Raw genomic sequence first — 26,347 nt, 5'->3', positions numbered from 1 at the left:
TGCCCCACCTTTGTGCTGGGGAAGAAGCTGAGGACCAGAAAGGGCTGGGGAAAAAAGTCCCACAGCCTCTGTGCACACACGCACACACACATGCCAGAGGAACACTGTAGGGTCCTTTAACCCCTAAATGGGGGCAGCTGAGGTGGGCTCAGCTCAAGTCCCCAGTTGTCCAGCAAGGGCTCTGTCTGCTGGTACCCAGCTCCCAGGTGTGTGTCCTTTCAGAGTCAGGAGTCTCACCCCTCCTACCACACTTCTCTTCCTGACCCTGTGGGAAGTGTGCACATGTGGGCTCCTGAGGAGGGTGAAGCAGCCTGGCCACCTGCTGCTCCTGCTCAGCCTGGCCCAAGGCATAAGGAGCCCCATTTCTTGCTGCCCTGCTGAGGAATCTTCCCCTGTGGTGGAGGGCACCTCAGGCAGGAGAGAAGGGTACAAGTGCTCTGGGGGAGAAGCTTCCTCCAGGTGGGGCCTCAGGGACACAGGGACCTGTTGTGTGTGGGAAGCTGGCTTTGTTCTTGCTGGAGGCAGGAACAAGAATCCATTCTGCAGCCCCTCACTACCCTAGCTTTGCTGGCCAGAAATCTAGTAGTGGTGTCATGGGCCAGAGTCTGTTCAAGCATGAGTCCTATGCCACCAGCTCTGTCTCACTGTGGCCTCTGGGCAGCCCTCTTGGTGGGCATAGCCTGCAGCATTTTCTCCTCATTTCTCTCAGCTGTAGCTCAGATCTGCCAGCCACAGATGCTGCCACTTCCTCGAGGGCTTCCCCTGCGCTTCTTGTCATGTTAAAGCCTTGAGAATGGTGCCAGCAGTGTCCTCAGAACCTCCCAGCACAGTCTGTCTGGTTCAGTCACCTCGTGTGACCAAAGGCAGCTGGGCCAGGATGTTTCCTGTCCAAACTGTGCGTTTTTGTAAGACCTAGCAAAGGGCTGTGATTCAGGCTTGGAGTTGGGTGCTGCCAGGGAGGGCTGAGCCCAATCTGAGGGGCAGGATGCCTTTGAACTGGAAGCTTTCCAGAGAATCCATGGTTCTCCTACTGGGGAGGAGAAGGGAGGAGCACACTGGTAGTGGGTTCTAGGCTGGCTTATCTCCCTACCCTCACCCTAGGCTGCAGCAGTTCAGGGTGGCGCCTCAAAGGTTCTTTCTGGCAGGCAGCACTGATATTAGGGGCTTCCCTGTGAGCTCTTCGCTCTCCAAGGTACCACGTCCCTCATAGCCAGTTCCAGTGATGGGGAGGAGTAAGTTTGTGAGCAGGAACAGGTGCAGTGGCTGAGAGGCGTGTGTCCAGGTAACACAGGTCCTATGAGTTTGCCAGAGTCACCTCCCAGAAGTTCATTGCTTGCTGGCAATCTTCTTTTTCCGAGCAGACAACAGATCATAGAAGGGGACACGGGTGATGCTGGCCCTAGGGGCATGGGAGGAAATGAGACTTCAGGGCTTTCTGGAGGGTAGGACTTCTGGACTTGTGATTTGGGGTGTGTGTTTCCCAGGGAGGGGCTGGCTCATCCTACTGCAAGAGAAAGGCCAGGGACTGATGTATGGAAACCCTACCCTGATAGCCTTGTCTCATAGTCAGGCCCAGCAAGGACAAGACATAAGGTTAGGAGGTGAGAGCCCAACAGAGAGACCCCACACCCAGATTTGTTTTTTAGCCCCTTTAGAGAACCAGGAGAAGCAAGAGAGACAGTGGTGAGGCCCACTGGGCCCCTCACTGCTGTGTGGATCTGCACAAGGCTCTGCCATCTCTGGACCGCTCTAATCCTTCAAATTCCTAGGGCATGGTCCTTGTCCAGTGGCCATGCATGCCTTCTAGCTGACAGGTCTCCCATTGGCCCATGTCTCTCCTCTGGATGAGCTTCTTGCAAGTACCAAGTGCTTGGGCCCTCCCACTGCACCTGTGGCATTGGTTGGTTTCTTCCTTTTGTGTTCCCTAGGCTTGACATGGTGCCTGCCCACCAAAGGCCACAAATAGGAGGGAGACCTGGAGGTTGCTTCTTTACAGACAAGGAAAGAAGACCCCAAAGAAGTAGGAAGGTGACAGGAGGTGTCCAGTGTCCCAGATACCCTCACCTGATGGCCTCAATCCACTGGTCGCGCTCTTCGGCATTGGCAGCTGAGATGCGGTAGGACTCATGCTTTCCTTCCACCACTTTGCCGTCCCCATCAGTCTTGCATGCTTTTATCTTCTGGCCCCGGCAGCTGGGGTTGTACAGCTCCAGGCAGAACTGTGGGAGGTGCCAGGTGAGGGGAAGGTCAGGGGATAGGCTAGGCTGCTGCTGGGGTGGGGAGGGAGTCACAGAGGCAAGAGCAGCACTCTCACAGAAGGCCCTGCCCAACAGCTCACGGGGGAGATGACACCAGGCACCAACCATGTACCAGGATCCCAACATCCCATGTAACAGATGGGGGAAACAAGGCTCAGAAAGAGCTGTGACTTAGAAGTCTCCCAACTAACCAAGTTCCACAAGACAACTGAGCCCTTTCAATGACACTGACCATCCTGGATCCATAGCTCCTGGAGAGACCCTACAGAGTGGCCCAGACTCATGGAGGGTCCCATGCAGGCACCTTTCCTCAACTGTGCTGGGAATCCCCAGCTGGACTCTCACCTGCTTCTTGGGGTCATCCACTTTCTGCACGGACAGGTTCTCCAGAGGGATGATCCCCCGAGGCTCCTTGTCCTAAGGAAATGAAGTCAATGACAGGAAATGTGAGCTTGTGGCCTCCCCAGACCATCTGTCCAGACAGCCCAGTCACAGACTGACACTGTGCTAGCACCATGTTTGAGATCTGGGAGACCTGATTAAACTTTTTTTTTTTTTTTTTTTTTTGGTTTTCCGAGACAGGGTTTCTCTGTGTAGCTTTGGAGCCTATCCTGGCACTCTCTCTGTAGACCTGGCTGGCCTCGAACTCACAGAGATCCACCTGCCTCTGCCTCCCGAGTGCTGGGATTAAAGGTGTGTGCCACCAACGCCCGACCCTTTTTTTTTTTCTAATTTTTATTGTATGTGTATGGGTACTTAGCCTGAATGCATTAAGGGCATCACATGCATACAATGCCCACAATGACCAGAAGTGGGCGACAGATGCCCCAGCACTAGAATTACAGACAATTGTGAACTGCCATGTAGGTGCTGAGAATTGAACCCAGGTCCTCTGGAAAAGCAGCCAGTGCTTTTAACTGCTGAACCACTCTCCATTCTATCTATCTGTCTGTCTGTCTGTCTGTCTGTCTATCTATCTATCTATCTATCTATCTATCTATCTATCTATCTATCTATTTTCTGAAGAAGGATCTTGTATAGCTCAGGTTGGCCTTAAACATGTTAGGACTCTCCTACCTCTGCCTTCTCAGTGCTGGGACTATGGGTATGAGCCCCATGCTTAGCCTTTAGGTGACCCAGCCATCTTTGAACAGTGATTTGTTTTTTCAGCTCTGGGAATCTACCAGGGCCTCACACCTGTTAGGCCCCCACTCTAACTAACACTGATCTAGAGCCCCAGCCCAGGAAATCCAACTTTAAATCAGTGCTCCCCCTTGCCCAGCCCCTCCTCTTTGCCCCCCCCAGATCTTCTCATCTGTGAAATGGGAGTGGGGGGGGAGCTGAGCACTCTGAAAGGGCAGGACACTCTCAGGTGGTGGCAGCAGCTGGAGGGGTTGGTTGTGGCTGGCTGTGTTCCATTCCATCATCCCCACATACTCACAGTGGTGAACTCAAAGTAGTAGAGGCAGTTGTCTGTGAGGATGAACCAGCGTCGCTTCCATGTCTTCACGCGGCCCCCTGAAAGAAGCCGGCAGCATGGCAGGTCAGCCTTCCTCCTCTTGGGTCACCATGTTCCCCCATCAGCGAGCCACAGAGCCTTGCATGCATCCCCTGTTCCTCAAGCCTCCAGATCCATCCTCTCTATACTCCAAGTTAGCAGCTCCCATTACCCCATTACCAAATGCAATACCCTTGCATTTGGGTTCCCAGAGATTAGGTAAGAGGGGACAGTGACACTGTTTCCTGCTCTTCCAGGCCACTGCCACCTGACCCCATCTGAGCCCACTCAGACCCATGCTTGCTTTATGTATTTATTGGTTAGTATTAACTGCCAAATTGACAGGGGCATGTCTGGAAGTTTCTAGATTGAGTCAACTGATGTGGGCAGCCCCCATCCCAGAGGCTGGAGTTCCAGACTAAAAAAGGAGAAAGCGAACTGAGCAGCAGCCTTCATTGTTCTCTCTCTGCTTCTTGATTGTGGATACCAAGTGACCAGCCACCCCCAGCCCCTGCCACAAGGAGCACTACTCTTAGAGCCAAACACACCTTCCCTTCCTGAACTTGCTTTTGTTGGCTATTTTGTTGCAACATTGAGAACAGTTGCTAATACAGCTTTGATTTATCAGGCCTGGGGACAAAAACAAGGAAGAGAATCCCTGTGGCCATCCAGGAGGAGGGCCACTGGTGACCCCATTTTTATAGATGAGGAAATCAAGGCTGGGCAAATCAAAGCTAGGCCATGTGTCCATGGCCCTGTGCGTTCAAACTCCAGTGTTGTTGCCCTGGAGCCCAAGCTCCCAGCCATGTTGCTGTGTGGCTAGTACCCTCTGGGTCAGTGTCGCCACAGTTCAACTGCAGAAACTGATGCTGAAGGGTGGTTGTGAGCTCCCCCATGAGGCTCTGATGCTCCTCTTCTGTCTGGGTTGGTGACTTGGAGATACTCTGGGGGCTGGGAGCTGGTGTCTGGGGCAGCATGGGACGCCCAGAGGTCTGTAGGAGGAGAGGCTGCAGTGTGGTGACAGAGGCTTGGTGGCCATCTAGGATACAGGTCAGTCTGCCATAGTCTCCTTACACAGTAAGTGATGGAGGCTGCCTAGCTGAGGTCCTTCCTCCAAGATGAGGTATTTCCTCCTCACCTACTTTGGAAGATCACAGTCCCTGGCTGGCTGGTTCTGCTGGGAGGTTCCGGGGAGTGTTCTTTGGAGGAGGCAGGGCTGGCTGCTTCCCTCAACCACTGGAGCACCCACCACCACACTCCCCATGGCTCTTTGTCTGAGCTACATCCCCTCTCTCCCTCTTCCTGCTTCAGAGACATCCAGCCCTCTGATGCCCTAAATATGACACTTGCTGGCTGTGTGGCCTTGAAAAGTTGCCCTAACCTTATTGAGTCTTGGCTTCCTGAAAATAGCCAGCCAAAGGTTGGGCTGTTCAAGGACTAGCACCTCATGTTCAGTAGTCCTGAACAGAGGGACTCTGCTAGCCTCTTTTCTACATCCCTCTGGGAGACAAACAGAACGGTCCATGGAGCCTCTGTCTCCCCCGGCCCCCTTACATCTAGCCTCCCCTGCCACCTGTAGCCCCAAGACAGATGGATGGGTAGAAGGGTAGGTGTTTTCATGTATGTATGGGTGGATGGATGGGTTGTTGGATGGATAGAGGGGTGAGTGGATGATGGGCAGATGGGAGGATGGATGGGTAAATAGAGTGTGTGGATAGATGGGTGGGCAGGTGAATGGGTGCATGGATGAATGAGAGGAGTGCGGGGTGGATAGATGAATGGATGGATGGATAAATGGAGAGACGATGAGGTGGGTGGTGGCCAGATGAGTGGCTAGGTAGATGAAAGCTTTGTCAGGTGAATGGATAGGTAGGGCAGTGGGTGGGTAGAGGATGGCTGGGAGGGTGAGTGAGAAGAAGGATAGAAAGGGTAAGCAGACTGCTGGCCCAGGGGTCAGGTGACCCAATGCTGTGCAGGTCCACTCTGAGGTGTGTGTGTGTGTGTGTGTGTGTGTGTGTGTGTGTGTGTGTGTGAACCACATGTGTGCAAGTGAGCTTGTCAGAGTGTGTACACAGAGGTCTTACCCAGCTTGAGTAGCCAGCCTTCACGGTCAGGGTTGAAGAAGGTATGGGTGAGGTCACCACCATCATCCTCGGGGATGGAGAAGGGTTCACTTTTGATGCTGTCAAAGAGGTTCTGTCCAAAAGAGGATGGAAAAGATGGGTTTAGTCCACTGAATTTGGGGCCTGGACCACCTGGCCTAGGTGGCCTTGGTCAGGTCCTGTCCCCTTAGGTGACTGGTGTTCTCCTTTGCACTGGCCAAACCCATACCCCAGAGTTCCTTCCCCTGTGTTGCCTCAGGGCAGAGTGAGCAGGGTGGGTGCCTTAGGTGGGCACATAGACACAGGGGCTGGAGTCCCTACTGCTTCAGGCAGTGCTCACGATGGAAGATGCCCCTCTTCCACTTAGGTGGACAGTAGAACCTTCTAGATAGCAAGCTGGGGTGGGGATAGAGGAGGCCCTGGGGAGGAAGGAATTGACTGCTTCAGGCTCAGAGCCACAGCAGGTGGAGAGGTCCCCAGCGGGGCTCTGACCAATGTCTATGCAGGATGGGCTCTGATTACAGGGATTGGGATGTAGAGGGCTCCCAGAGCTGACTTCAGTCCTCCATGGATGACTTTTTGGTAAAAAGGTGCTTAATGACTAGAGGGATGGAAGGTACGCAAGCCAGGGCTGAGATACTCTAGGGCAAGGTATGGACATAGAACCCCCCAGAGTGTTTTGAATCTTCTTGGGGCACTGGGCTCCCCCAGCACTGGGATTCTAACTCATTCCCGCTTGTTAAAGCCTATCAGTACATCAGTACATCTGGCTTTGCAGTGATGTTTTCTAGTATTGTAATGGCAGATTTCACACCTTTGTGTGTATATGGGTGGGTGGGTGGGTATATGCAGATGGATGGGTTGAGTAGATGAATGGATGCCTGACCCCCCCTATTTACTGCCATCCTGTTCTTTGTCCAGGGGTTCCCATGGGGTGCAGGCCTAAAGTTGGTTTTCCTGAGTCTGTGGAGGTGGGGCTGGAGCACCCTCCAGCCAAACCTTCAATGTCCCTCTCAACCTCACTGTGGTGTGAGGGTGAGAGAAAAGTGGGGGCCAGCTTCTTTTTGGCTGGGGTGGAGGTGGAGTGCATGGATGTGGGGGTGGCAGGCTTTACCTTGGGAATCCCCAGGTGGCCTGGCTGGTGGAATAAGTGTCTGAGACAGGAAGACCCTAGCAGTAGCTGAGCTATCATCTCAGACAAGACTTAGGGAGGCCCGAGGAGGCTTCAGGGGTGGCAGCCAGGGCCTCAGCCTCTGCTAAACCCACAGGAGTACCTGGAAGTTTCTGTGGTCACAGTATCATTGTGTGTATTCTGCCTCACAGAAAAAGCAGCTCACCCACACTTCCTGTGTCTTGAAAACACCCTGAAGTCTCTGTCACTGAAGAAGCCACCGCATAGAGACCTCTCAGGACCCTGGGTGTACAACATGTCCTGTCTTTCCTTGGGGCTCTGGAGCCCTCTCCTCTCTTTTCTGTCTTGGCTGTTCTGTGAGGTGGGCACCCTCCTCCATCCCAGATTCCAGGAAGGGACAGTGACTCATTTCCCTTTGACTGTTGAGAGCCTTGCATCCTATGTGCTATAGGGACTGGTTTAAATAGAGACACATGGCCCCAACCAGTCAATAGGACTTAATTCCAGGGGTTCAGTTTTGAGGGGAGAAGCTGGCAGCCTGGACCTATTTGGGCATCTTTACAATAGCCAGAGTCTAAGAGATAGCTAGTGTTTAGGGTGGGCTTGCCATGACATGTAGCCCCCTCAGGCCACCAACGAAGCCACACCCAAATATAGCCACACCCAAAGCCAACAGTCTGAAGGGGAAGGGATCTCTGTCCTTTTCAGTGATATGAGTTGTGATTCTCCCAGCCAGTGTGGCAGGACAGAAAGGCATAAAGAAAGAGACATTAAAATTTACATATGAAGGACCATCTAGGTGCTGCCAAGCCTAATGACTTGAGTTTGATTCTATAGAGGGAGAGAACCAACTCTTGCAAGTTGTCCTTTTACCTTCACACGTGTACTGTGGCAACACTAAAGGACAGAACACATAGGAGAAGAACCCTCATCTCCAAATGCTGGAGAAGGTGTGAGGGATACCAAAGGACTGGTCCCCTGCAGCCCTTGACTCTTCAGTCCTGTCCCACCTCCATTCTCAGAAATGTTTTTTTTCTTCCTTAAACTCTATTTCTATCACTATCCATGTGTCCCTGGCCTAGTTCTTTTCTCTAGGACACAAGAGCCTGGAAACCTCAGTGGATATGCCTTCTGGATCCAGTTCCTCATCTGTGATGGGGTGGTGGCATGCTTGGGGCCTCTCTGTCCTCAAGATCACACCTTCTAATCTCTGCAGAGGGTGGAGCTCCAGAATCAGAAGGAGCTCAAGCTAGGACTCTCATTACAAACATGAGGCTTCAGGTTCGCTTCCTCCAGTGGAACCCTGTGACCTTAGTTAGATCCTGGGAACAGGGGCCATACAATGACAGCATGCCTAGGACACTGCCTGCTCTGACAGGGCGTCCCAGAATGGCCCACCAAGGAGTTGGAATTCATCCCCGGCCCCTGTGCCCAGCTCCTAACTCTGAACCTAGAATCTTTTAAGTACTGTGTCCTGGTCTGCCTGTCTCCTATAGCCATAATACATTTCTCGTAGTCTTTCCTACAAGCTTGCCATCCAGGGCTGTGTGGCCTTGGGGTGACCTGTCTTGGGGTATCAGTCTGTGTAAATTTACTTCTGTCTCATGGTGTCCTGTAACGCCTTTGGGGGCTTCCTAGGTAGCTGAGCAACAGTAGTTCATGGAGAACTCACTTGCGCAAAGAGATAATGTGACACTGGATTCTGGCTTTAAAAATATTAAGATGAAGTCAGGGAGTAGGTGAGAAGATCCTGGGTCCACGTGGCTGCCTGTGAAAACTTGGGATGGCTCTCAGAGTAGGCCTGGGCACTGTGTAACACAGCTGGGGAAGAATTGCATCTACCAGCTTATGAGCTCTACTAACTCCTGCTGGAGGGGTCCCCCTGTAGGCTGAAAGACAGGCAGCCAGCTGCTTGAGGCTCTGCATAGCTCTGCTCTGCCTGGCTCCATGCTGTTGACCAGGGTGCCCGACCCCTCCCAGGCCTCCTTGACAGGGTGGAAGCTACATGAAGATGACAAGTCACCTGCAAAAATGTGCCAGCTTGGGAGCATGAGCAGAGGACGGTGCAGAGGAAGGCTCTCTGGGTGGAAGGCAGGAATGGCTGGTCATGGGGAGGCCTCGCACATTCAGGACCCCTGTGGGAGGCATGAGGGTTCCACCCACAAGTGTGAAGCCTCTAATGCCCGTATGCTCCAGCCTGCTCTGAAGGTTGGTTGTCTGGGCTTCTTTTTTACTTGTTTGTTTTGAGATGTCATCTTCTGTAGCCCAGGCTAGCCTCAAACTTGCTATGTAGCCAGTGATGCCTTTGGACTCCTGATCGTTCTGCCTCCACTTTCTGAGGGCTGGGATTATAGGTGTGTGCTACAATGCCTGGTTTACACTGGAGATTGAACCCAGTGCCTTGTGCATGCTTGACAAGCACTCTACCAACAGAGACACATCCCCAGCACATTCTTAATTATTCTTTCTGATGACATGAGCTGCCTTTAAGCCTGAGTTATGAGCAGGGCAGGTCATGCCCTTAATGTTAAAAAAAATGACTACTCACAGCCACTGTAATTCAGGCTGATCACCCCCAGTCTAGGAGGGAGTGGTGGACTGAACCCCAAGGAGCCATCCAAGGCCACCCAGCAGGTGCATAAGGGAGAAGGGGCTGACTGGAGCTCTGGGTGGCTCTGGAGCCTTCCTTACAGATAGAGTGGCTCCAGCTGGACCTATGTTCTGTGGGCTAACGGGATGCAGTGCTCAACTCTGAGAGGCCAGACTCTGATCTGGAGTCCATGTCCTTGCTCACCTCTCTGATGACTTTGATCCTAGCGAGATCAGAGTGTCTTTCATCGTTGAACCGTATGACTGTTGCTCACCAGGCCAAGCACCCACTGTTTGCAACCATCTGATTCTGTGTGCTCCCGAGGCTGGCCTTCAGCACTCAGACACCCTGCTCATATCTACCCCATCTCAGGGCATCACACTGGATACTAACTCCTTCCCAGCTTTCTCTTTCCAGAATGCTGCCCTGTTTGAGTTCCTATCCTGACTTTCTTTGGTGATGAACAGCAATGTGGAAGTGTAAGCCAAATAACCCCCCCCCAAAAAAAACAACCTTGCTTTTTGGTCTTGGTGTTCAGTTGCAGCAATGGAAACCCTGAGGCAAATCTTATCTAGCTGTCGAAGCCCAGTACGGAAGTCACCTGCCCCGGCCAGGCTTCTGGGATGACTCCTTTGCCTGTCCCCCAAGATGGCAGCAGCACATCTCTCTGTAGTAAAGCTCCCACAGTCAGCATGGGTGACATCAGTGAGCTTTGGGTGTTGAGTGTGGGTGTAATTCATGTGTAGATCCCTTCCCACCAGAGCTTGGATTTGGTCTAGGCAGACCGGCATGGAGTCATTCCTGGGTCCCTGTACCCAGGACAGGGTTTGGTGCAGTGCAGTGGGGATGGGGTGTTGGGATAAGGGGACAAGTGGCTTGGGACTAGTTTTGCTGTAGAGCTAGTGGGGACTTGTGGGAGACCGTCTTTCTCCCTCTGAGGACCCCAGTCAAGCATCTTTTCCGCCTGACTTGCAGAGAAGCTGGGGTTCTGAGCTTAGGAAGCACTGCCGCCTTTTATTGGCGGGCTCAGGATGGATCCTATGGCCTGCGGATGCCTTTGACCCACAATCCCAGTCTGAGGTATTATTTGGGAGAAGTGTGAATAACGGCTGGCCAGGTTTCCCAAAGTCTAATTCTGAAGGACTTCTGGGGTCCACCCTCAGTCATCCTTGTTGAGATGAGGCCCACCTCACAACTAGCCTGGGATGGGACTCCCAGAGGACCAATGAGATTTAGCGTTCTCACCCTCAGCTGCTCCTCGGGCAAGTCACTGCCATCGTTGATGCCGCGATTCATGGACACAAAGCGCTCGAAGGGCGGTCTGTCCCGGACGTTGGGGTTGTGTAGGCCGGTGTTGAGCATGATGATGGAGAAGGACAGCACATAGCAGGTGTCTGTGGAACCGGCACTGGTCACTGTCCCCTCCTCTGTCCCAGTCCTGGCAAGGCCCTGAAGGTCCACCCTGCCTCTGGCTGAGCTTGGCAGACATTCAAGGCCCAGCCTCCCCTCCCACTCCTGCAAACTTCAGCTGCAGCTTCTGTGGCTCTGCCTGCTGTGGCTGTGCCCTCCTTCCCTTTCAGATCCCGCTTGCCGTCAGCTGCAGCCCTTCCTGGTCCGCCCACTCTGCTCTCTGCCTCCTGGGAACCAGAGCTCATTGTTAGCTGCCCTGTTAGTTAGTAGCTTGTTCTAAGCTGCCTGGTGGGTCGTGCTGCCAGCAGCCTGCACTGTGCAGATTCCTATGCGCAGGCTTGGGGGTGTGGCTGCTGTTCTGGGTTTTCTGAGGATCCAGAACCTGAGAGAGGCAGTTCCAAACACTTGACCTTCAGCCTGCCCACATGAGTGATTCTCCCTCCCACAGCAGTGGCCCCCACCTGTGCTCAGCATCCCCAGGCCTATCCTGTTTGACAGGTACGGCTACACCTCCATCTTAAAGATGAGACACTGAGGCACAAAGAGGTAGAGTCACATGCTTCTGGGTCACACAGTGACAAATGGATTGGTTGATTAAAATGCCTTTCATTCTACCTAGCCTGATTGACTGGATTGACTGACACAGGGTCTCACTTGAAACCCAGGCTGGCCTGGAATTGGCAGTAATCCTCCTGCCTCAGCCTCCCTAGTGCTGATATTATAGATGCATGCTACCACGCCTGGAAGTCACAGGTGACCAAGGGGAACTGATGCCCTGCCCTCATCAGGGGTTAGGTGTGTGAATCCTGGAGGCAAGCAAATGCCAGCTTTTAGGTCATGGCCAAGTGTGGCAGAAGCTCCAGGGGCTTTAGTCCTCCACACAGCAGGGAGGGAGCAGTCTGCCCTGGGACAAGTGGCTTTCTCTCTGATTCTGGCTCTTGCTTCACTAGGGACAATCTGCTGCTGAGCTTAGAGAGTGACGTTGAGACTTGATGACCCTGGAAAGAGGGTCCAAAGGCTCCATGCATATGTGTATAAGCACTGGGAACACGGAAAAACCCCTCACAAAGTTGGCTATTGCTGTGTGGTAACTTTAGAGCCAAAAGAAGAGGCCATGGCCAGTTGGCTGTCGTGGCCCCTTCTTCATCCTGTGGTTATCTTGGAGATGGAGGCATGAGTGACTGAGGCTGTTGGTCATCTGCTGTGCCCTTTGCCCCTTATCTGCCCTTCCAAGGATTCATTTGAGATATTTAAAGCATTTTCCCTTATAGCTTCCTAGAGAACTCCTAGTTATCCTTTAAAACCTCACCCAGACCATGCTTCCTCTGAGAAGCCTTCCTGTACTCCACACTCCCTATCTTTCCCTGGCCCCTCTCCCTAGGACCACGCTCCAGACAGGCATGGAGTCAGTGCTCAGTGAGGGTTCAGTAGAGACCTGAACACTTGAAGTACTTGGGGAATATGAGGGGCTTGTCACCTGTAGACCGGAAGACATCTGGGTTACAGAGGCAGTAGCGAGCAGCGAAGGCCTCCATCATGCGGTCAATCTTTTGGGCCTCGCCAGGCAGCCGGAAGCTCCACAGAAACTGCCTAGGGGGACAGGGCAATGGTCAGTAAAGCAGGTGGGGCTCTCAGTGTCCCCATGAATGGGAACTGTGACTTCCTCCAAGCCCCAACATGGGTGGTTGGGTTCAGATGTGAAGGTGCCAACAGCACAGGACAAGGCAGAGTCACACTTCTTACAGAGATTCGGTGTGGGGCAACAGGCTCTGGCTGTGGGACCCTGGGCAGTGCTTCTCCTGGATGGGCCTGGCTAGGGACTCAAGCTTACACCCAGTTCTGGAAGCTTGTGACTTGGTGTCAGCTAAGCTTTCTTGTCTCCACAGGTCCCTTAAAACCTGCTCAGTAAAAGCTTATCAAATGAATGAATGAATCAATGAATGAGTGAATGAGACAAGTGATTCCTAAGTTCTTCCTCCAGAAGTTCATACTCCTTGGATGGATGGTAGTGACCTCATCCTTCTCTGCCTTGCAAACTCCTACTCATCCTGCAAAGCCCAGATAAAATGCCTCTCTTGGGAGCAGATTTCCAGGCCTTCCCAGCAGCAGCTTTGATTCCCTAGGTGACATGAAGTTTTACTAAGAGTTAGAGCTGACACATGGAAGTGACTAGCTCTGGCTGGTTACAAGTCCTTCCTCATTTAGTCCTTCTGCCCTATGGTTTGGTGCTGACTTGGCTCAGGCAACCTTCCTTCCTTTCCTTTTCTGTTTCCTCTTCTTTTTTTTTTTTTATTTTAAGAGAGGGTTGTAGGGAGACACCCTAGCCCCGCCCAATAGTCCTGGGACAGGTACCAGGTGGACCCGGGACTCGCCCATAAGGGCGTGGTGAAGGAAAGCCGGGGTAACGTAAGGGAGCTTCTTAAGTGGGGACCCTGGCCCTTTTTGTTCTGGCCGTGCTTGCTGGGTTCTATAACCTAGCTCTGGCCTGTATTTTGCCTTGGTGTCTTCTTGAATAAAGAGACTTTAATCTAAACAGAGGGTATCCCAGGTTAGCCTGGAACCCACTATGTAGCCCAAGCTGGCCTGGAGCTCACAGCAATCTTCCTGCCTCAGACTTCCAAGTGCCATTATTACAGGTGTGATGTAGGGGAAGCTGTAGCCATGCCTACTTAGGGGCTGGCTACAGGTTTGTCTGACCACACCTGCAAGGGCTTTCAGTTTCACTTTCAGCTTGCTGTAAAGACTGCTGGTAGCTGGCTAGGTCGCTCTGTAAGTAAGGCCTTTCCCTATTAAATACCCTTGTATTTCTACCTGATTTCGTATTGGTAATTTCCCACTTTAGTGTGAAGCACAAAGCCCAGCTGTGAAGTTTCTTATTTGTACCTTGCTCTGGATCACATGGGGAATAAATGGCAAAGCTGGGGTTTGGAGAGGACTCTGTGGTCTGGGGACATGTTCTGCTGACTCGGGCACCACACTGTGCCCATGGAAGTGAAAACACAAATAGCAACAAATACTGGAATCAGGCAGTCATAAGCCATAGCAACCATGTTCCACGCGGAGCCGGATGTGGGGATAAAGTACACGCGTGCTAGTCTAGAATGTGCTAGAGTACAGCACTGGAGCCCCCAGATGGCCCAGAGGAAGGGTGGCTGCAAATATCTCAGTCTCAATAATGGTGGCACAGCAATGAGAGGCAGCTGCAGGATTCTCAGCCTGAGATTGTCCTGCCTCAGCTACTCAGGGCTGTGCTCCCCCAACTCAAGCCTCCTCCTCTGCATGCAGCCCTGGGTTGGATTCTCCCACCACCCCCACCACATCTCCTGCCTGGACCACTCACCTGAGGGCCTGAACAAGGTTGAGGTTGGCAAACTCGTGGCAGTCCACGAAGGCCTGTAGGACCTGCAAGTTGATGGGGTCCCTGGAGAGGGACAGGAGAAGGGGAACACTTGACAACTGGTACACATGTGCACACACACGTGTGCACACACACATACACAGACACACATACTTGGGAAGTAAGCTCTGGGTTTGGACCTTTTGGGCCCCCGAGTCAAGTTCTCCCTTGGTCACTTCCTGCCTGGTGGCCCTACTCAAGCCCCTGAACATCCCATACCTCAGTTTCCTCATCAGCCACAGAAGCAGGGCTCTCTGCTTCCTCCCTCTCCCAAGCTCTCAGGTCAGGAACCTGTGAGCGATCTCACTCAGAATGTGTGGGAGAAGGGCTGGAGACTCCCTGAGCCTCCTCCTCAATGGCCCATCTCTTCTACCAGTCAGACACTCCTGCCTAGAGCCTCTGTGGATCCCCCTGCCTCATCCCCTTCCTCCCTCCCTCACGATCCTTCTTTCTCTTCAACCTGCTGTGAGCCTAGCTGCTTCTGCCGGAGGGCCTTTGCATTGACTGTTCTCATCACCTGGAATCCTTCAGTGTGAAGTACTCCCACCACCACATGGGCTGAAACAGGAGCTCCAGCTCAGAGCCCTTCACTCTTTGGCCTCCTTTCTGCTTCCTGTGTACCCGACAGAGCTCATTTCTGTCCCTCTCCCATGCAGAAAGCACCCATCCCTGAAGACAGGAGTTTGGCCATCTTGTCTTCTACAGTTAGCATTCAGAATAGAGCTCAGAGCGCAGTAGACACAAGCAGCATATTGAATGAATGGATGAATATGCCAGCCTGGGAGTTAGTGCTCATCTCAAGCCCTAAGCATGAGGGCTTTCCAAGCACCCCACACCCCCACTTCCTGCTCCCTGTCTGGGGTCCTCTTACTTTTCCCCCAAGTAGGTGCCAATGGCTGTCTTGTTGAGGCCGTCGCCCTTGTACAGGAACTGGGCGATGTCCTGGACATCGGAGGTCAGCAGCTTGTGTTCAATGAGATACTGGATGCCCTGGAGGTGACACAGAGCCCATGTATAGCCCCTATAGCATAGGCCACTGGTGGAGGAGGGGAGAAGGAGGGGGGCCTGTTGTTTGGACTTCACACGGGCTTTTCTGGGACAGTGCCCTCCAGCTGCCTTTGGGAGGTGGTGAACTCCGAATCTCTGGAGGTATGTTAAGAGAGCTAAGTGAAGTATAGTCATGCCAGGTCTCCCCAGCCTGACATGCCTAGACTACACCCTCCCGTGGCTGCTGGGAGTCACAGTGCTAAGACTCAGTGATTCAGCATCTCCTTTTGTTCTCTCCAAACTCTTATTATTTCAAATAGTTTCATTTCATCACACCAGCAATCTGTGCCCATTGTGTAAAAGTCACACAGACCAGCTAAATCAAAAGAGGAGGAGACTGTACAGACCCCACCTGGGAGGTAGCCAGCTTCCATGGCAATGACCTTCTCTCTCCTTCTGTGGGAGATGGGAGGACATGCCCAGCCTCCTTTCACCTTGAAGCCAGCTTTGCCAGATAGGCTCCTGAGCCCCTCTCATTGCTGCCCAGGCACAAAAAGTCACCCCTAAGATTTTGGAGGTCATGGACTGGTCTCTGGTGTTCTGACATCTTGTGTCCCTGCTGCTCTTAGATGGAAGGACTGGGATGCTGTGCACCCTGTGGCCAGAGCTGGGAACATAGGTGTACGTTTGTATGAGGCCAGGTAAGTGGAGCGGTGGTCCAGGGCCTGTGGCTGTGACAAGGGAATCCATGTGCTGAGGCAGTCTCAGCTGTGTCTGTCTGGACCCTTGCCCTAGTACAGTGTATGCCTTTTGTTGCCTGCCCCTACTGGAGAGGGAAACCATGGCCACCTGGCAGAGTGAAGGGCTGCAGGCTGACTCTGAGGTCATGGGCAACCAAGCTTCAAATGGTTTCTGCAGCCTGAACTTGGAAGACATGCTAGGGACAGAGTTCACCACCTAAGGGCCTCACTGCCTTAACCCTGTTCCAGAGGAGGGCTTAGGGCCAGGGAAGAAAGGGAATGGGTCCAAGTGGGGGGACTTCATGCCTCCCATCTTTGGGATGCAGTGCTGTGGAGTGGACAGAAGCTCGCCCCAGCTGGGGACCAAAGGCTTGGCACTGAGGGGTCTCAGCTTTCACCTCTGCTGGCTTGTGGAATCAGCTGCAAAGGTACCCAGAAGGCAGCCTCCTCCCTTAGCTCAGCTTTGCACCTTGGTGAGGCCTACATCACCCTCCTGTGGCCACCCGGATGCCCACTTTGGTGGGATCCATGTCCCCTCCCCTGGATGTGTACCTTGGCAGGGTCCATGTTGAATTTCTTCCTCCCGATACACATCTCCTTCTCTTTCTGTGCCATCCGGCTGTGAACAGGGGGAGATCAAAATGGTGGCTCTAGATGCCACTGTCCCCATAATCCCTCAGGGGCCCTTCCTCAGGAGAGAAACTCCAAGAGTATCCCCTGTGTCTGGACCACCTGGGAGAGCAAGAACAGGATGGGAGGTGTCGAGGGGCGGGGCTGCAAGCTGAGCACTGAACTCTGAGCCCCCCAGGAGCCCAGCAGAGCTCATTGGGGAGGATGCAGAAGGCTGGGGCATGATGGGGCCAGCAGGAACATGCACCCCAGAGGCTGCTCCTGAGCTTAAGTCTTGCTATACTCTTGGGCCAGGCCACTAGAGGTGAGTCCCTTTATCCCTCTGTTTCCTTCTGTGCAAGAACTGCCTGCTGCCCTCACCCAGGGCATACATGGCTGTGTGTGTGCATGAGATGCTGGAGAGGCAGAAGTCTTGGAGGTGGGGCAGGTAACCATGTGTAGTTCTATAGTTCAGTGCCCTAGAGTTCAGACAGGCATGACCAGCCTACTGGGCACACATGGCTGCATTTGGCCCAAGAGAACAATGAACACTACCTACTCAAAGGTAAACTTACTGAAAACATTGAGGTTGTTTTCCAGTTTGTAGCTGAAATGTCATTTTGTTAGTTTTACAGTGTCAAGAGGTTGTAATCTGGGAGATTATGTGAAAACCTGACCTTCTTTTTATACAAATGGGGAAACTGAGGCCCAGAGAGAAGGCCCCTTCCTAGGACAAAGAACCAGCAGGAGCCTTCCTGTGTGACCAATGATGGATGTGGGATGAGGTGGACCAGTGGGGCCTACTCCAGGCCAGGCTTCTGGTTCCCATTTACCAGAGTTTCTTCACCCTTGCCCAGGGGACATTTCTTTGCTCATCTGCTTCCAGCTGTTCCTGATAAATAATATGTGGGGCGGTTGTGTGGGGAGGTGGGATGGAGAGGGGGAGGATAAGGGTCCCTTGAGAGTTTGTGGGGAGTGGTCCAGACAGTCTGAATGGAGCTGTGGCATCTCCTTGGGTCCTACCCCCATCCATGGCACACGGGGAGTGAGATGTACTCAGGGATGGTCCTCCCACTGTCTGGGCTCCTCACCTCTCCTCAGTACTCTCGAAGCAGTCGATTTGGGCAAACACATCTGCAATTTCATCCTTTAGCTTCTGTGGACACACATACAAGGGTCGGCCTGGAGGTCAGGATGTCCCCACAGCTCCCATTCTGCCTGTGGTTCGGGCCTCTCACTGTGCCTTCCCTCAGCCTTCTCACAGCCTTTCCCTCCTATGCCCTTTTACCCTCAGAGCAGGAGCTCAGTGCCTCTGTGTACCCTTGTTCCTCCACTCGCCCTCGCCTCAGGGGTGGGAGTCACTATACCCACACCTGACCCTATTCCCAGCTTGCTCTCTCTTCCCATGCAGTCAGCCACTGCCCTCTGTCCACCAAGCCCTCACTAGACATGGCTGGCAACTTGGGAACTGCTCTCCATTCAGAATCCCCCTGTGGCTCTCTCTGGCCACCTAGGGAACAGACCACACCTCCTGTCTGGCATCACATCTTCTCTGTCACTTTTCAGTAAGTGCCTGTCACATGCCAGGTATCCTAGGGTACCTGAGCAGCACAGGCCTCCCAGAAGCTATGCAGTTCAGTGGAACAGAGGGAAGAGGAAACAGCCATGGCCGACAAGGCATTCACATGTCTACAGTCCCAATTTCAGGCCTGTGCTGCTCTCTACTCCACCCCAGCCTGCCTTAGCCTGACCCCAGGGATTGCTCTGTGCAAAGGAGATCCCCAGCTTGACCACCACCCACATTTGCCCTACTGCTAGGGGCGGGGGAAGATATCCTGGTACCCCTTGCAGGAGCAGATGAACAGAACAAATGACCCAAGAGGCACCCACCCTCTCCCCAAGATGAGGGGTGCTGGGATGTGGTACTCCTGGGGTGTTTCTGGAAATCAGAACTGGTACAGTATCCCTTGCTCCGAGGTCATACAGATCCTGTTCCCAGGGATCTTGGCTGGGCTTTCACCCATAGGTATGTATAATGGGGACACCTTACCAGTGCTGACTGAGCACTTATATGCTCTAGCTGTGGGGCTGGGGTCCAATGGTGAGCAAGGCCCAGCCTCTGTTTTCATAAAGTTCGAGTTTGGGTATGTTGGGATCATGGGTGGGTGGCTCTGGGGCTAAGAAAGTAACCATGCAGCAAGTGACCACAGCAATGGCAGAGAAAGAGCCTGACACATGTGTGCTCAATAGAATCCTAGCAGAGTGGGATCAAGTGTGCATGTGTGTCTAGGTGGCAGGCAGCCTGGAGGAGGAGGTAGGTTCTAACCTGGTTTGGGAAGAGGGAGCAGGAATGTGAGAACAGGGAGGAGCCCCCCCAGGTGGAGACAAGAATGTAGGCAAAGGCCGGATTGAGCAAGGCACGATCGAGGAATCTGAAGGTCACTAACAATCATGGTAGTGATCATCTCAGTAATTGGTGAACACCCAAGCGCTGAGCCCAGGGTTAGTGTGGCCTTGTCCAAAGGGTACATTAGGGAGGAGGCGAGGGCTTGTGCCTGGACTGCTCTGGGCTTGGCTGCTCGGTCCCTGGCAGTTTCAGCCCACTTTCTATATCTGAGATGGGAGTAAGGCTGGGGTCTGGAGCTAAGGTGAGCGACTCTGGGACGTGGGGTTGGGATTGAAAGGAGTCAGTGGTATGGGACTGCTGAACAAGGGGCTGGTGCCTGGGTAGGAGGGGCTTGTACCTGGGCCTTTGGGGAGAAGACAAGGTTGGCTGACATTCTGAGCATTTGGCTAGATAGTGGGAGCTATGATAGTGTAGTGCTCTGTGTGTGTGTGTGTGTGCATGTGTGTGCATGTGTGTGCATGTGTGTGCATGTGTGTGGGGGTGTGTGTGTGCGTGTAGGTGTGTGCGTGTATGGGTGTGGGTGTGTGCGTGTGGGTGTGTGTGCATGTGTGTGTGGTTTAGTGATTATTGTGAGTATGTGTAGGTCAGTGAGTATAAGCATGTGTGGGTTTGTAAATGTGTGTGTGTGTGTGTGTGTGTGTGTGTGTGTGTGTGTGTGTGAACATGTATGGGTCTATGAGTGTGAATATGTGGGTCTGAGTGTGAACATGTATGAGACCAGTAAGTGTGTGTATGTGGGTCTAGGAGTGTGAGCATGTGTACACACACCTGGATGTCCTCCAGTAGTTGCTTCCGATGCCATTTGATCTGTTGTAGCTCCTTGGCCTCCCCACTGCTGAGCTCAGCTAGATCTGGAGAGAGAAAGGAGATGATTGCTTGATTCTGTATTTCAGGGCTCTTCTTGGGGAGACCCCTGAAACAAAGTGAGGGCCACGGTGCTGGAACTAGTTGTAACTTGCTGTTACCACTGGGGCCTGACTGAGTGCTACCACCATTGAGAGGCATTCTTAGATATCCCTGTCCAGAGTAGCCCCACTTCTCCATTAATTCTTTTCATTCCCTTTAAGAGAGAGTCTGTAGCCATTGTGGGGTCACCTGGACACACCTAACTGCAAGGGAGGCTGGCAAATGAGCTTTACTAAGATTATCCTGTTGTCCTGACTTTGTAAGAAGGGGAAACAGAATGGGAGGGGGGGCAATTAGTCCCTGCTCTCAAACACTGTGGCTCAGAAAAGAGAAGTAAACTGGCTAAGGTTGCACAGGGGTGAAGCTACTAAACCGGCTGGGACCCTGGATTGGACAGGCTCCAATCTTGTGCCATCCCTTCCAACAGCTCCCGAAACAAAGTGAGGTCCATGTTGTTGGAGCTAGTGTGACTTTGACTTCCCGACTAGGACAATGCTCACTCATTTCACCCACTACACTCTAGTCAGAACTGCCTCAGAGCCAGCATGGAAGCTCACACCTGTAATTGTAGCATTTAGGAAGTTGAATCAGGAGGATTACAAGTTCGAGTCCAGCCTGAGTTACAGGGTGAGACTCAGTCTCAAAAAAAAAAAAAAAAAAAAAAAAAAAAAGAAAAGAAACAGAAAAAAGGAAAAGCAAAAGCAAACATCAGAGTATGGTCAGCAATGTGCAATGTGGGCAGCTGAGGAACTTCAGGCCTTCCCAGAAAGACCACGGTGAAGACCTGGCTTACCACTTCCTGTGGTTCAGGAAGAGAGGGTGCCCCTGAGTTCCTGGAAGCAGCTGAGGCCAAGGCTAAGGCCAAGAGAGAGGACAGTGGAAAGATGGGGGGCACCGATTGGGAGGAGACATGGGTGGATTTTTGGAGGAGGGTGGGCACAGAGTTTCAGGAGTCACCAGCAGGCAGGTATGCAAGAAGGCACGAAAACACACCACCACTAATGACCTGGTCAGCTGACTCGCCTGCCTCCTACTAGGGCATCTTGGCTGTGGCCCAGTGAGGGAAGTAGCCACATGGCATTGCTAGAAGCTGGACTCCTTCCTGAGTCCCTTGACTACCACCCATCAATGTCCAGCCAGCCAACCTCAGACACTGGCACCGAGCCACGGTTTCTCTGGAAGGTTCATGAATTTGAACATTTGCTTTAGCAAAGACTTGCCAGTGCTTTATTTTTATTTTTATTTTTGTATTGCTAAGAATAGAACGAAAGGCTTTGAACATGTCAGACAAATTTTCGACCACTGACCCCCATCCTGGCCCAGCTATTCATGTTGGCTGGAGTCCACGGAGGTTCAGGTAGACAAGGGTAGCTCCAATCCTTTACCCAGGGGCTTTCACAAACCATGGGGCCATGGGAAACCAAAGAGCCTCTTTGCCAGCAAAGGCTGTGTGCAGTAGGAACTGCTTGTCTCCACACTTGCCTCTACCAAGGCCTGCTGGAGAATGGAGCAACCTTATGGCAGCACAGTGGAGAAGGCTCCTTCCTGACTTGGATGGCCCCTCCAGGACACTTGTTGCCCCTCCCCCATTATACATGCAGCTGGTCGCAGAACTGCTTTAGCAGAACTGCTGTCCTGATGGCTCCATGGGACTTTCTTTGGTCCCTGCAAGGCTAGAGGTCTTGTTCAAGGTGGGACAGAAAGGAGTGTGATTCAAGTCTCATTGAAGTCCAAGCTCCCAAACATCCAAGGAAATCAAGTCATTTAGTCCTTGTGAATTTTTTTTATAAGGGTTAATTTTCAGCTTAAGACACAGGGACTCAAGAAGGTGAGGTGACATATCCCAGGTCACACAACTGGGAAGAGACAGTGTGGGATTCCAGCATGGTTATGGACACAAGGCTCTGCCCAGGTGAGGCAGGTGTGTGTGTGTGTGTGTGTGTGTGTGTGTGTGTGTGTGTGTGTGTGTGTGTGTGTGTGTGTTGGGGGAGGGAATGGGCATGTGTTTTCACCTGTGTAGAGGCCAGAGGTTGACACCGTGCATATTCTTCAATCACTTTCTGTCTTCCTTCCTTGAGACAGTGTCCCTCACCAAATCCAGACTGGCTAGCAGCAAGCCCCATCTGGGTCCCAAACAACTCAGAATTCCCCTCCACTCAACCTCTTTCTGAGCTCTAGGAGTGCACCTCAGCCCCAAGCACCTTGATGTCCCCTCCTTCTAGCCCTTGAGCTCCCCCAGTCACCAGGTCCTGTCAATGTTCCATTTCCACGACCCCTACTGTCATCCGACTACCAAGGTAGAAGCTGGGCTTTCCAATGCCACCCTGCCTCCCTTCGTGTGCCAGCCCTGAGTGCTCCCAATGCCTCCTCCTCAACTGAGAATCCACTGTGTGCACTTCTCCTTCTATCTCTCAACTCCCACTGCTCTGAAGAAGGGATTTCTAACTTCCTCCTATATGTGATACTCTTGGAGTTCAGAGAGGTTCAGTGACCTCCCTCAGCCAGCACAGCTGGATGGTGGTGGAGCTGGGACTCACACTCCATCCACCTGGCGCCAGAGCCAACAACCCTTCTGTAATCCCATGGAACCCACAGGCCTGGGTGTTCTGACCCTGTGCCAACCACAACACTGTGAAATGATGAAGATGCAGGAAGGTGCCCGCAGCAGGACCTCCTTTGACCCTCCAAATCAATGGACATCTGGAGAAACTGAGGCACAGAGTGATTGGAAACAGATACAAGAAAATGGGATTCCTAGTGGAGTGGACAGTGCAGGGGAAGTGAGGTGTGGCCTGAACCTTCCCCTCTCAGCTCTTCTCAGGCTCTGTGGTGGCAAAGTCTTCACGAACCCTCTGAGGAAACTCCCCTTCTGTCCAAGCCCCGTCTCTAGTGGGTTTCAGCTGTCCAAGTACTATGAACTCACGAGACAGCAGGCCGTGATTTCTGGCCTGCTGCCCTAACACAGGTCATGTGGCCCACAAGGACCCTCTGACTGCTTATCAAAAAGCGGAGGTTTTTCACCATTCTGGAGCCAAGGAACTGAGATCAGAGGGCAGTGTAGACACTGCTAGACGGGGGCCACTCTGATGTGACCCACCAAGGGTGGGTTCCGGGTATTGGTAAGGGTCCAGGGAGAGGCTGTTTTGAAGCAGTCCAAGCACTGGAAACATATGCACATACCACCATGGCATGAGCATCCCATGCTCTCATAGTGCCCCTTAGCCTCCCGCCCACCCTTCGCCCCTGCTCTGCTTTGTGTGCTCCCAGCCTCCCGCCACCCTTCGCCCCATCCAGCACTGCCTTCTGTTCTTCTCACTCTCCCATCACCCTTCACCCCTGCCCGCTCGCTCTACCTTCTGTGCTTCTCAGCCTTCTGTCACTCTTCACCCTTGCCTGCTCCGCCTTCTGTGCTCCTGTCTCAGGCCAGTGAGTGCCCACTGCCCACTGCCCTGAAGCCACCACCCCTGCCCCTCACTACTTCCCCCTTGCCCTTCCTCTTTCCCGTCTTATTTTTAGTGCCTGCAGCCTGGCTTCCAGGACAGCTGGCTCCACTTCCCCTTTCTCGGTGTAGGGAGTACCACGGGGCAGACGGGGAGGGTGCTGCTGAGGGGCATTAGGTAGAAGGGGTATCAAGTGGAGGGTACTGGTGCAGCTGCTGATCCCTGCCAGAAACCTCTAGTTTCACTCTGCCCTCACTCTGTCCACCGCTGGCCTTCATCAGGCAGGGTTTTCTTGTGCTCAGGGATCACCCTCGGAGGGGCCTGACCCACATTACAGTGGCAGGAGTGGGGGTGGGATGGGGCAGCTTGGGAGAGTCTTTGTCACCATCCCCATCCATAAATATCACAAGGAAACTGAGGCCTGCTGAAGGAAGAGGCCCAGCCCTGGTGCTTGCTGGGCAGATTCCCACATGCTCAGAGGCAGGCCAGGAGGACAGAGGGCCAGCTGTTCACAGACAATGCACCTGAGGGAGGTCCCCTGCCACCATGGACTTCTGTGGGACCTGCTCTGGGTGACATAGTGATCTCCCCCTCCCCAGCTGCCTCCTCCAGGAAGTCCCAAGCTCCTTCTCCCCCTCTCCCCGTTTGTGCCAGAGGTGGTTGTGGTCAGGTGTGGATCAGGGTCCCCCTTTCCCTTTAGCCAACACCCTGGAATGTCAGCTCCCATTCAGTCCTTGCATTTTGAAGCACATTACAGGGATGTTTGTAAAATGAATGAATCAATGAACCAACAGAAAGACAAACCAGTCCATGGAGACCCCAAATCTTCCACAGATTGGCCCTTGTCCATCCAGCTATCCTAGGTTGGCCTGGAGTGCATCCCAGCCTTCTGCAGCCCTTGCCTAATATGGGCCCTTCTTTTAGGCTCTTCTTGCTGGGTTGTTTATTGGCTTTATGACCCGAGCCTAGCCAGTCCTCTCACCCTTAACCCCCTCTGAGAGCCTCAGGTTCCTTATTTGTACCAAGTGTGGACTGTCCTGTAACCCTATACTGTGAGGACCCAATGAGTAAAGGACTCTGTCTTTGCCTTGTGCCTCTGAGTGACCCAAGTGACCTGGGGTGGAGCTTGCCTGTCACCTGGTCTTCCTTTGCCTTCTCCACAACCCCCCCCCCCAGCCTCAGCCTAGTCACTCAGTCTCTGAAAGACTGAATTCACCATCCCCTCCCCCACAGAACCTCAGAGAGACTAGGTGGCCAGAGCCACAGCCTCCACTTACATCATATCCCCTCACAACCTCCTGTGTCCCGTCCATCAATGAACGGCTGTTGAAAGATCCTGATGGGTTTCTGTGTTTCTGGGATCCAGAGCAGTAGGCATAGCTTCTGTGGATGCCCAGCCTGTGGGTGGGGCCAGGCTGCTCAGGGTTAGGTTTCATTTAGAGAAAGGCATCAGTCTGAACTGGTTCAGAGTCACATAGACCAGGAGATTCAGATAGCTGCTGCTGTCCCTCAGAGCCTAGAGCTCCAGGGGAACTTTCTGAGGCTCAGGGTACAGGGACCTGGCTCCTTCCATAGCCCTGCTCTCTACCACACTAGCTTGTCCCTCCTGCATCAACTTGTCAGCCTCCTTCTTTTCTGTCCCTCAGATCCACCACCGGCCTACTGCATCAGGGCCTCACTGGACATGTTACTCCTTCAGGCAGTGTCCCCAGCCTCCATCAAAGACCACCAGACCCAAGAGTAGAAAAAGTGCTGTAGTGCCCTGTATCATCCAGATGCGTGTCACCCTTCATCAGAAGTTGTCCCTTGTAGCTACCTCTGGGCCTTTGCCAAGGCTCTTGCCTCTGCTTGAATACTCTGGCTCAGAACTCCCAAGAATCCTCTCTGGGCTCAAGCTGTGCCCCCTTGAGGTCTCCCAATACCTTCTTCCCTAGTCTATGTCCACCTGTCTTGTTCTTCACCCACTTGTTACATCACCATCCATCCCGTAGCTGACCCAGGAGGTCAGGGAACACTCGGATCCCCGTGGGACCTTGGGACCAGCAGCCCAGCCTGGTGCCTGCCTCTGCACACAGAGTCTGATGTTTGGGACTGGTTAAAACCAGTTTTACTTCTGTGCCCTCCAGGGTCCTCCCCGCAAGGCTACCACTGCTTCTCTGTTCTGCAGGAGGAAATGCCGAGGCCATGGCTGGACCCTGCTCACTTACCTGGGTGACACAGGTCCATTCTGAAGCCCTGGGGGAAGGTGGTCCTGCTGTTGGTCTTGCTAGCTCAGCTGCTGCTCTGGTGGGTGGCTGACAGGGTTAGTCACCACACCTTCCTGCCCGCCCCGCCCAGACCCTGTGGGAGGAAGCCAGCCCTGGCCACAGGGGTCTGTGCGCAGGCTCCTGACACAGCACACACTTCCTAAAGACAGTTGCATTTCACCAGCTAGCCGGGACCCTGGCAAAAGAGTATTAGGAGGGTGGGGAAATGAAGAAAGACAGCCCTGGGGATGAGGGGGGATCTGATAAAGAAAGACACACACATTCACAAATGCACACACACATGCATGCACAATATACACATGCACACACATATGCATACATTCACATACACAAGCATACAACACGTGCACACGCATATACACATGCACACACATGTATACACAAATGCATACATGTACATACACAAGCATACACACAAACACACATACACACACACACACACACACACACACACACACACACACACACATTCAGCCACAGAGGAAGAAGGTACTAAGAACAGACCTTCTCTGGGGTTGTGTAGGCCTTTCCCCAGAAACCTCCTTATATCCAAGCCAAAGGACTTTCTGCTTCTAGGGTCCTCTCTGAATTCTTATTCATTAAT

At 53.0% G+C, this 26,347-nt stretch overlaps 1 protein-coding gene across 1 annotated transcript; it reads right to left on the bottom strand.

Annotated features, from left to right (window-relative positions):
- Positions 1 to 1,326: 1,326 nt before the first annotated feature.
- Positions 1,327 to 25,702, bottom strand: Cyth4 (cytohesin 4). Its single transcript, XM_027403948.2, has 13 exons — positions 25,684 to 25,702; positions 19,899 to 19,981; positions 17,815 to 17,879; positions 16,667 to 16,733; positions 15,259 to 15,377; positions 14,331 to 14,411; positions 12,468 to 12,580; positions 10,826 to 10,974; positions 5,841 to 5,952; positions 3,700 to 3,776; positions 2,604 to 2,675; positions 2,065 to 2,219; positions 1,327 to 1,399 (listed from the first exon to the last, which is right to left on the bottom strand). Exons 1-13 carry the CDS (start codon positions 25,700 to 25,702, stop codon positions 1,327 to 1,329), a joined length of 1,185 nt encoding a protein of 394 aa, XP_027259749.1.
- Positions 25,703 to 26,347: the final 645 nt, after the last annotated feature.

Source organism: Cricetulus griseus, chromosome 2 (assembly GCF_003668045.3).
Source record: "Cricetulus griseus strain 17A/GY chromosome 2, alternate assembly CriGri-PICRH-1.0, whole genome shotgun sequence".
Taxonomy (NCBI): domain Eukaryota; kingdom Metazoa; phylum Chordata; class Mammalia; order Rodentia; family Cricetidae; genus Cricetulus; species Cricetulus griseus.
This window is presented reverse-complemented; position numbering and strand designations above follow the sequence as displayed.